The sequence below is a fragment of the Rhincodon typus genome, unplaced genomic scaffold, assembly GCF_021869965.1.
Source record: "Rhincodon typus isolate 14 unplaced genomic scaffold, sRhiTyp1.1 hic_rhity00000751, whole genome shotgun sequence".
Classification (NCBI taxonomy): domain Eukaryota; kingdom Metazoa; phylum Chordata; class Chondrichthyes; order Orectolobiformes; family Rhincodontidae; genus Rhincodon; species Rhincodon typus.
In genome coordinates, this window is record NW_025966389.1 from 31,053 (window position 1) to 42,435 (window position 11,383).

General features: G+C 48.1%; 1 protein-coding gene across 1 annotated transcript; it reads left to right on the top strand.

The window, feature by feature from the left end:
• The first annotated feature begins 1,135 nt into the window (after nucleotides 1–1,135).
• LOC125481063 (RIIa domain-containing protein 1-like) lies at nucleotides 1,136–10,991 on the top strand. The gene is made up of 4 exons (XM_048592176.1): nucleotides 1,136–1,420; nucleotides 6,316–6,392; nucleotides 10,041–10,087; nucleotides 10,788–10,991. Exons 1-4 carry the CDS (start codon nucleotides 1,319–1,321, stop codon nucleotides 10,865–10,867), a joined length of 306 nt encoding a protein of 101 aa, XP_048448133.1. The 5' UTR covers nucleotides 1,136–1,318; the 3' UTR covers nucleotides 10,868–10,991.
• The last annotated feature ends 392 nt before the right edge of the window (nucleotides 10,992–11,383 follow it).

Here is an 11,383-nt window from a genome sequence, read left to right on the forward strand (position 1 = left end):
CAATTCTGATTGTGATGAGCTCCCGACCAAACATACCAGTCTTTGTAGTGGTTGGCAGTGGCGGTCCAGTTACTAGGTGTGGGATCTTGCTCTGCACAGAATGGCCAACCATATCCGATCATGGTATCCGGTGGGAACCTGGGGAGGAGTCTGGATGGTGAAGGGTTAATGAAGATATTCTAATTAAGTTTGTGATGAGCTCCCAACCAAACACACCCAGGTCTTTACAGGGGCCAGGAGAGGGGTAGGAGAAAATTAGTGTGTGGGATCTAGCTGTGCACAGAATGGCTAATTATGGTGTGTGATGGGAGCCTGGTAAAGGGTTCTGGATAGTGAGGAGATGACGAAAATGTTCTAATTTGAATTGTGATGAGCTCCCAACTAAACATACCCTAATCTTTGTAGTAGTTGGCGGTGGCGGTCCAGTTACAGGGTGTGGGATCTTGCTCTGCACAGAATGGCCAACCATATCCGATTGTGGTATGCGATTCGAGCCTAGGGAGGAATCTGGATGGTGAAGGGATGATGAAAATATTCTAATTCGGTTTGCAATGAGCTTCCAACCAAACACGCCCAGGTCTTTACAGAAGCCATGGGGGATGGAGGTAAGTAACAGTGTGAGGGATCTTGCTGTGCACGGGTTGACCAATCATGATGTGTACTGGGAGCCGGGGAAAGGATGCTGGATACTGAAGGGATGATGAAAATGTTCTAATTCGGTTTACGATGAGCTCCCAACCAAACACACCCAAGTCTTTACAGAGGCCAGGGGAGGGGTGCGTGGGATCTTGCTGTGCACAGGATGGCCAATCATGGTGTGCGATGGGAGCCCGGGAAAGGGTCCTGCATAGTGAGGGGATGATGAAAACATTCTAATTTGGATTCTGATGAGCTCCCAGACCGCCCTATTCCCAGTATGTACAGAAATGTGGCCTTGATTGGCACTGACCCGCCATATTCCCTGAGGCACCACTGGGAAGCGGGAGGCTGGCCGTCTCCATGGTGACGGTAACCAAGAGGTCACGTGGGACCGTGGAGCCGCTCGCCCATTGGATCCCGCCTAGCTCCCTTTGCCGACTGCCCCGCGTGGCCGTGTCGGCAAGCCCGCCACTGCGCCTGCGCCGAAGCCAGCCCGACGGCAACCCCAGCAGTGCGCCTGCGCCGCAGCCGGCCCGAGGGCGACTCTGACACTGCTCGTGCGTCGCTTTGACGGCAAGTCCGACACTGCGCCTGCGTTGGAGCCGGCCTGACGGCAACTGGACATCGCGCCTGCGTCGTCTCCGAGGCAACGTCCAAGGCCCCGTCCCGGGAAAGGAAGATGGCGGACCCCCGCATTCGCGTCCCTCCTCCTTACGGGACCGAGGCGTACGACCTGGGAGCGCTCAACAGCGAGCAGCAGCAGCGGCTCTATCATTTCAAGGTTGACATTTCGGCATCGCGGCCGAAATAGGCGGTGTTGTGGGATTGGGGCTCTGAGGAAAGGCCACAACCGATAATCCCTACGGGCCGCTGTGCCTTCGCCATGGCGACGGTGGTTGGGAGGGTGGTGGCTGACAGGACGATCGGCCAATCAGTGCTGTGACTGGCAGGAGCGACAGGTGTATGGACCACTCAGATCGTGGGCCGGTGGACGTGGTAGAGCGATTGGCCAATTAGCGCACGTGTCGGAATAGAGTGACAATGGGATAGACCAGCCACTGCGCTGGAAGATTTGAACGACAGTGGGATCCGCCATTCAGAGCCTTGTGAGGGTGGGGTTGGTAGCGAGGATGACCACTCCGAGGGCAGGATGTCCGTGGGACGACCAATAAACATGCAGGGGCCGGGATTACTGCATTTAAAGGGAAGACACCCCCTCCTCACTTTCCTGTCCAGGGACATCTCCTCAGGGGGTCCATTGGAGAAGGGACAGTCAATGCCCGGAAACAGACCCTTCAAGTCCAACTTGTCCATGCAGACCAAGTTTCCGAAACTGAACTCGTCCCATTTGCCAGCGTTTGGCCCATTTCCCTCTAAACCCTTCTTATTCATATACTCATCCAGATGCCTTTCAAATGTTGTAATTGTACCAGTCATTACCACCTCCTTTGGCAGCTCATTCCATACACGCGCCACCCTCTGCGTGAACAAAGTTACCCCTTAGGTCCCTTTTAAATCTTTCCCCTCGTAACTTAAACCAATCCCTCTGTACCTGCACTTCCGTACTGTGGGGAAATGACCTTGTCTATTCACCCTATCCATGCCCCTCATGATTTTATAAACCTCTATAAGGTCACCCCTCAGCCTCATATGCTGCAGGGAAAAAAGTCCCATGTTATCTAGCCTCTCCTTGTAACTCAAACCTTCCAGTTTCGGTAACATCCTTGTATATCTTTTTTACACCCTTTCGAGTTTAATAACATCCTTCCTATATCAGGGCAACCAAACATGTACGCAGTATTCCAAATGTGGCCTCACCAATATCTTGTACAGCCATAACATAACGTCCCGACTCCTGTATTCAGTGCTCTGACTGCTAAAGGCATGCATCCCAGATACCTTCTTCACCACCCTGTCTTGCTACAATGCCACTTTCAAGGAACTTTGTACCTGTACCCTTGGGTCTCTTTGTTCGACAACACTCCCCAGGGCCCTACCATTAACTGTGTAAGGCTCTTCCTGCCATGGTTTGTCTTACCAAAATGCAACACCTTGCATTTATTTAAATTAAACTCCATCTGGCATTCCATGGCCCACAGGCCCAGTTGATCAAGATCCTGTTGTACTCTTAAATGACCTTCATTGTCCGCTGCACCACTAGTTTTGGTGTCATCTGCAAACTTATTAACCATGCCTCCAACATTCTCATCCAAATCGTTTATGTAAATGATGAACAATACTGCACCTAGCACTGATCCTTATGGCACACACCACTAGTCACAGGCTTCCACTCTACCACCACTCTTTGTCTCCTACCGTCAAGCCAATTTTGTATCCAATTGGGTATCTCTCCCTGGATCCCATATGATCTAATTTTACTAACCAGCCTACATGCAGAACTTTGTCGAAGGCCTTGCTGAATTCCATGTAGGCAATGTCTACCGCTCTGTCTTCATCTGTTTTCTTGGTTTCCTGTTCAAAAACTCAATCAGGTTAGTGAGGCACAATTCCCTGTGCACAAAGCCATGCTGACTAACCCTAATCAGTCTTTGCCTCTCCAAATGCATTTGGATCCTGTCTCTCAGAATCCCCTCCAACAACGTACCCACTGCTGATGTCAGTCTCACTGGTCTATAGTTCCCTGGCTTTTCCTTGCAGCCTTTCTTAAATAATGGCACGACAATTGCCACCCTCTAGTCTTCCAGTACTTCACCCGTGGCTGTCAATGATACAAATATATCTGCTAGGGGCCCCATAATTTCTTACTGGGCTTCCTGTGATACACTTGATCGGATCTCAAGGATTTATCTACCATTATGCATTTTAAGACGTCCTGTCTCTCCCCCTCCCAATGGTTCCAGAAAAATTAGTCACATCACTTTCAAATTTGTAAAATAATAATAGAATAGCGAATGAAGTTACTGGTGGTGGTTAGTGGAAAGGAAAAGAAGCCACTGTGATTTAGTGGTGAGGAAATCACTCAACTGTGCATAATAGCACTTAAAAAAGGCTAAAATCAACAAAGATTTGCAAACACATGAATTAGTAGGCCATTCAGCCCCTCCATCCTGCTCCTCCATTCAATAATGTCACAGTGGATCCAAATACTCTGTGTTCCCAACATCCCCCACCTCATCCCTCTTTTCTCTTCAAGAATCTATCCACCTCTGTCTTTCTTAAAAAAATGCATTCAGAGCCTCTGCTTCCATCACCCTTTCAGGGAGAGAATACCAAAGAATCATAATCCTTTCTGCAAGAAAAGCGTTCGGTATTAAACGTGTGGGTATTTTGAAACAGTGAACCTGCCCCACCCTAGTTCTAGATTCTCTCAAAAAGGGGATCCATCCACCCTGTCAAAATCCGTCATGGTGCTGTATCTTTCAATTAATTCACCTATTTTCTGAACTCCAGTGATTGTCCATCCTCTCTGCTTAAGACAACCCGACCGTTCCCTGTAGTGGAAATCCGGTTATTCCTTTCCTTGTGTGGGCATCACTGGCTGGGTCAGCATTTGTCACCCATCGTAGTAGCCCCTTGAAAAGAACATAAGAAATAGGAGCAGGAGTAGGCCCTTTGGCCCATCGAGCCTGCCCTGCCATTCGATAAGATCATGGTTGATCTTTTCGTGGACTCAGCTCCATTTACCTGCCTGCTCACCATATCCCTTCATCCCTTTACTGTTCAAAAACCTGTCTATCTTTGTCTTAAAAACATTCAACGAGGTAGCCTCAACTACTTCATTGGGCAGGGGATTCCACAACCCTTTGGGTGAAGATGTTCCTCCTTAACTCAGTCCTAAATCTGCTGTCCCTTATTTTGATGCTGTGCCCCCAAGTTCTAGCTTCACCCGCCAGTGGAAACAACCTCCCTGCTTCTACCTTATCTATTCCCTTCATAATTTTCTATGTTTCTATAAGATCCCCCCTCAATCTTCTAAATTCCAATGAGTACAGTCCCCGTCTGCTCAATCTCTCCTTATAAGCCAAACGTCTCAACTCAGGAATCAACCTAGTGAACCTCCTTTGCACCCCCTCCAGTGCCAGTACATCCTTTCTCAAGTAAGGAGACCAAAACTGCACACAGTACTCCAGGTGTGGCCTCACCAGCACCTTGTACAGCTGCAACATAACCTCCATTTTTTAAACTCCATCTCTCTGGCAATAAGGGACAATATGCCATTTCTCTTCTTAATTACCTGCTGCACCTGCAAACCAACTTTTTGAGATTCATGCACAAGGACACCCAGGTCCCTCTGCACAGCAGCGTGCTATAATATTTTACCATTTAAATAATAGTCCATGTTGCTATTATTCCTACCAAAATGGATGACCTCACATTTACCAACATCGTACTCCAAGATGGTGCCAAGCTTCTTTCTTGAAAGCTACACATCTGTATGTTGTCAATAGTGCTGCCAGGGATGGGGTTCCTGTGATTTTGACCCAGTGACAGTGAAGCAACGGCTATTTTCTATCCTAGTCAGGATGGTGAGTGGCTCAGAGGCACGCTTGTGTTCATGCATCTGCTGCCCTTGTCCTTATAAACAAAAGAGATTGAGTTTGGAAAATGCAGCCTAACATGCCTTGGTGAGTTATTGCATGAAGCTGGTGGATAGGGTGCTGAGTAATCGGGCTGCATTGTCACAGCTGGTGTCGGACATCTTGCGTGTTGTTGAATCTGCACTCATTCGGGCAAGTGCAGAGTGTTCTCCAAACAGAAACGTAATAATTAATTCAGTTGTTTTAGACTTCACCTTGCTGTAAGGAGGGTACAGCACAGTGTCAGACACAAAGAAAGGACTCCTCTCCTATTTTAAACAAATGTAAAGCTCCCTCTACACTGTGCCCCCCATCAAACACTCCTAGGGCAGGGACAGCATGGGGTTAGATACAGCGTAAAGCTCCCTCTACCCTGTCCACCTCGTCAAACACTCCCAGCGCAGGGACAGCATGGGTTTAGATACAGAGTAAAACTCCCTCTGGACTGTCCCCCTGTCAAACACTCCCAGTGCAGGGACAGCATGGTGCTAGATACAGAGTAAAGCTCTCTCTACACTGTCCCCCCCCATCAAACACTCCCAGGACAGGGGCGGCACGGGTTTAGATACAGAATAAAACTCCCTCTACACTGTCCCCCCATCAAACACTCCCCGGACAGGGACAGCATGGGATTAGATACAGAGTAAAGCTCTTTCTACATTGTCCCCCCAATCAAACACTGCCAGGACGGGGACAACATGGGATTAACTACAAAGCAAAGCTCCCTCTACACTGTCCCCATCAAATGCTCCAAGGGCAGGGACAGCACGGGGTTAGATACAGAGTGAAGCTTTCACAAAGCTCAATGCTGACACCTAGAGTGTCAGCCTGGATTGTGTGTTCATGTCTCCAGAATGTGATTTGAATTTACAACCTCCTGGTTGTGAGGCGAAGGAGCAACCACTGGGGTCCAGCTGACAGCTTTATAAGCCAATGCTGTTGGAAGCTGTATTGTAACCTGCAGTACGTGTTAAACAGTTTCATTGCACTGAGAAACACGGTTCTGTCAATGACCACATCTGTGCAGGAGTGGAGGGTCAAGGTAGATTTGTTCTGTCAGTAATGCTTCAGAATGATGTCTGTGACGCGGCTCACAGTTACTACATTGGTTTGTGTATTTTTTTAAACTTTCTTGCAGATAAACACTCGACTGGCCAATGAATATTACTTGAGGAACCATCCAGAGGTGGAGATGCTGCTGAGAGAGTTTATGAGGTGAGTGACACAGTTTGTGATTAGCCAGTTCCTGGATGGCATCAGCAGAATGCGAGTGTCAGTGGGTACGAGGAGGTGGTATAATTTAAACGTAATCTCATGCAACACCATTACAGTATATTTTGGTCTGGGGGGTTGAGGAGTGATTAGTTGTGACTGCAGTCAGCACAATAATAAGCAGCATTGATCGATAAGTACAAAATTGAGAGGCTAAGTGTGGCATCAACTGGAGTCAGTGATGATCAGGGGATACGTGACACAAAAGAAGTTCCTTATGTTCCTTGAGGTCAGTCATCACTCCAGGACTTCCTCAGTGTAGATATTTTCTAGTCAACTTGTTCAGAGACGTTATCATAGACCTCTGAAACAGGTGGAATTCGAACCCAGGTCTCCTGGCTCCCAAGTAGGGCCATTACCACTGTGCCATAAGCGCCCTCCAGTTTCTCAGGGTGCTGTCCTAGGCCCAACCATGCTTCATCAATGACCTTCCCTCCATCAGAGGTGGGGATGTTCGCCAATGGTTGCACAATGCTCAGCACCATTTGCCGCTCCACAGATACTGAAGCAGTTCATGTCCAAATGAATGTAAGAACGAGGAACAGGAGTAACTCTTTGAGCCTGTTTCACCATTTAATACAATCATGGCCTTAATTCTACTTTCCTGCCCACTCTCCGTAAACTTTCAACTTGTTACTAATGAAAAGTCTCTCTACCTCCTCCTTAAATTTACTCAATGACCTGGCACCCACCGAACTCAGGGTTAGTAAATTCCACAGATTCACCATCCTTTGAGTGAAGTAATTTCTCCCCATCTCTGCTGAGGCAGCATGATCTGGACAATATTCTGGCTTGGGTTGACAAACTGCAGTTAACATTCTCGCCACACAAGTGCCAGACAATAACCAACTCCAACAAGAGACAATCTAACCATCGTTCCTTGATGTTCAGTGGCATTATCATCACTGGATCCCCACTATCAGCATCCTAGCAGTTACCAGAAACTGAGCTGGTCCAGCCATATCAGTACAGTGGCTACAAAGGGCTCTGTCATTATAGTGTGTACCATCTACAAGAGATACTAGAAAAATTCACTAAGGCTCCTTAGACAGTACCTTCCAGACCCAAGAACTTACCATCTAGAGGGACAAGGGCAGCAGATGTATGGGAGCAGCTCCACCTAACCCTAAGCCAAGCCATTTACCATCCAGAGTTGGAACTATATCGCTCGTTTCCTCAGTCAAAATCCTGAAACTCCCTCCCCAACAGCATTGTGGGTCTGCCTACACCACATGAAACTGCAGCAGTTCAAGAAGGCAGCTCAGCACCACCTTGTCACGGGACAGTTAGAGAAGGACAATCAATGCTGACCCAGCCAGTGATGCCCACGTTACCCAAACAAAGATAAAAGTGAATGGGGCAAAATCTTGTGAAACGGTTTTTGATGGAGATAAATATGCGGTCGTCCACTTTGGACCTCAAAGAGATTGAACAGGGTCCTTTGTAAATGGCAGAGATGTTGAACCAGTGAAGGCTTAGGGAGGCTCAGGAGAATCAGCTGGACAGTTAGAAAGTCATGAGCAGGCATAGAAAATACTCGAAGAGTTGTACAGCATGGAATCAGACCAACCAGTCCATGCCCACCGTATTCCCAAATTAAACTAGTCCCACCTGCCTGTGCTTGGCCCATATCCCTCCAAACCTTTGCTATTCATGATCTTATCCAAATGTCTTTAAAACATTGTAACTGTACCCACATTCACCACTTTCTCTGGCAGTTTATTCCACACACAAACCACTCTCTGTGTAAAAAAAAAAGTTGCCCGCTCTCCATAAATCTTTTTCCTCTCACCTTAAAAACATGCCCCCGAGTTCTGAACTCCCCCACCCTTGGGGAACAGACCTTGCTTATTCACCCTATTCATGATTTTGTAAACCTCTATAAGGTTACCCCTCAGCCTCCGGCGCTCCAGGGAAATGTCACATGCTGGCCTTTATAGCTAGAATAATAGAGAAACGAGGGGAGCTGATGTCATGCGTGTGTGATACAGAGACCTCATTGGACCACACCCAGGGTCACTGTGAACAGCTCTAGACTCTATACCTCGGGAAAGAAATGTCAACCTCTGAAGCAGTGTCTTGTAAACATTCAGTGGGTCTGGCAGCATCTGTGGAGAGAAAGCAGAGTTAACATTTCAGGCCCAGAGATCCGTCTTCAATGTTCAGAAGACTTGCAACTCTTGTTTCTCTCCACAGATGTTGCCAGACCTGCTGAGTTTCTCCAGCAACTTCTGTTTTTAGTTTCAGATTTCCGGCATCCGCACTTCCTTGTTTTATTGTATCGTTGTCGATATTGTTTGGTTTCGGAGTGGAGAGCTGGGACTTCCCCTCTGTAAGCGACAATGGGTGCTCAATCTGTTGGAATTTGAATTCAGTCTGGAACACAAAAGCGAGACTCGATGGTGGTGACTGTGACAAAAGCTTGTTGTTTTAAAAAAAATCTACCTAGTTCTCTGACGGGGAACGGAAATCTACCATCTCTTTACCCATTCTGGGCCCGCACACAACTCCAGACCCCAGGGCCGTCTGTCCCTCTTAAGTGGTCCGAGCAAGCCACACAGTTCAGAGGACAATGTCCACTTCTCCTGGAAGAACAGAAAGAAAAATCTTGAGAGTTTGCAAGGATGTTGCCAGGGTTGGAGGGTTTGAGCAATAGGAAGAGGCTGAATAGGCTGGGGCTATTTTCCCTGGAGTGTTGGAGGCTGAGGGGTGACTTTATAGAGGTTTACAAAATCATGAGGGGCATGGAGCGGGTGAATAGCCAAGGTCTTTTCCCCGGGGTAGAGGAGTCCAAAACTAGACGGGCATGGGTTTAAAGTGAGAGGGGGAAAGATTTAAAAAGGACATGAGGGACAACTTTTTCACATAGAAGGTGGAGCGTGTATGGAATGAGCTGCCAGAGGAAGTGGTGGAGGCTGGTACAATTACAACATTTAAAAGGCTTCCAGATGGGTATATGAATAGGAAGAGTTTGGAGGGATACGGGGAAGGGTCACTTGAACTGAAACGCTAACTCTGATTTCTATCCACAGATGATGCCAGACCTGCTGAGCTTCTCCAACAGTTTCTGTTTTTATTGGGGCTTAGAGGAATATAGGCCGAATGCTGGCAAATGGGACTAGATTAATTTCAGATATCTGGTCGGCACGGACAAGTTGGGCCGAAGGGTCTGTTTCCGTGCTGTACATATGGGGCAAAGGAGGTACCTGGATAGTGTTAAGTCACAGATCATCACGTTGAATGGCAGAGCAGAATTTAAGGAGTGGAACGGTCTCCTCTGGTTCTGATGTTGCTATGTTCACCTCAAAGCTGTAATGGTTGCAAATTATGTCTAACAGCACCTCATTGTGATTAAAGCTGAAAACAGTTCTCAAATAACAGCTCTCCTAAGCGGTTACAAAGTACAGTGGGAGTGATAGTAGGCATTAATAGCCTCCTAAGCTGTAATTTTATCCTCAGTTTTTATAAAGGCTGCTATAATTCCTCGATGAAATCATGTTGTTTTTCTCGCATGTGGCATGGTGCCTGCATGTGAAGCAAATTTACTGAAGGTCAGTGGAGACTGAATGCTTTGCATCTTTTCCTCTCCAGATCCGTACTCCTGGAGCGACCGGACAACATTCGAGAATTTGCCTCGAGTGAGTTTTAATTCCCAGTGTCTGTTTTACACTGGCACAAGTTTAAACTGAGGGAAACTGTCTTCATCTGTTGTAGCAGTCAGCACGGGGTCAGGTACAGGGTAAAGATTCCTTGATACTGTCCTCCCCATCAGACCCTCCCAAAACAGGGACAACACGGGGTTAGATACAGAGTAAATCTCCTGCTACACTGTCCCCCCATCAAACACTCCCAGGACAGGGACAGCACAGGGTTAGATACAGAGTATAGCTCTCACTACACTGTCCCCCCATCAAACACTCCCAGGACAGGGACAGCACGGGGTTAGATACAGAGTATAGCTCTCACTACACTGTCCCCCCATCAAACACTCCCAGGACAAGGACAGCACAGGGTTAGATACAGAGTATAGCTCTCATTACACTGTCCCCCATCAAACACTCCCAGGACAGGGACAGCACGGGGTTAGGTACAGAGTAAAGCTTCCTCTACACTGTCCCCCATCAAAACACTCCCAAATCAGGGACAGACAGGGTTAGATACAGAATAAAGCTCTCTCTACACTGTGCCCTCCATCAAACTCCCAGGACAGGGCCAGCACGGGGTTAGATACAGAGTAACGCTCCCACTGAATCTATGTTGGTTAAATATGGGATTGGGTTTGTGTGGACTGGAATAGGGGATAATGGTCTGATCGTGTGTGCCCTGTCTGTCTGGCAGCTTATTACACAGATGCGAGTCTGCCTGAAAGGATCCAGAGGATGGTGAATGAGAGAGCAAAGGAAGTGGATCCATACTAATTACATTGGTCACTTCGCCAGGGGGGAATTGTCCTCCCAGGACATGGGCTCCGATCTCAGTATGTCTGTAATATATTATGCTGTTATCTCATTGCTGGAATCAATAAAACCGTGTGTGAATGTGTGTGTGTGTTTGGTTACCCCTGTGTCGCACCTCACTGCAGGTATAACACCTGCCAGTCGGTATGTACAGGGAGGGCCGGACCCTGTTATAGTGGCAGCATCACCTTCCCCCCCCGACTCTTTGACACCCACCACATACCCTCACACACCTCACTCTTCCCCCACACTCCTCACTGTCCCACTCACTCTTCCCCACTCTCCCCCCACACCCCTCAACCTCCCACTCTCTCAGCCTTACTCCCCTCCCTTCACCCTCCCCCTCACTCTCCCCCCACACCCCTCAACCTCCCACTCTCTCAGCCTTACTCCCCTCCCTTCACCCTCCCCCTCACTCTCCCACTCAATCTCCCCCACAGCCCTCACTCTCCTCCTCACTCTCCCCCAACCCCTCAC

What these genes read in the sequence shown, in the direction of transcription:
- LOC125481063 (XM_048592176.1), top strand. Translation starts at nt 1,319, where the DNA reads ATGGCGGACCCCCGCATTCGCGTCCCTCCTCCTTACGGGACCGAGGCG. An exon ending in CTGCTGAGAGAGTTTATGAG is followed by an intron (nt 6,393 to 10,040) that starts GTGAGTGACACA and finishes TTTCCTCTCCAG; the next exon opens with ATCCGTACTCCTGGAGCGAC. An exon ending in CATTCGAGAATTTGCCTCGA is followed by an intron (nt 10,088 to 10,787) that starts GTGAGTTTTAAT and finishes TCTGTCTGGCAG; the next exon opens with CTTATTACACAGATGCGAGT.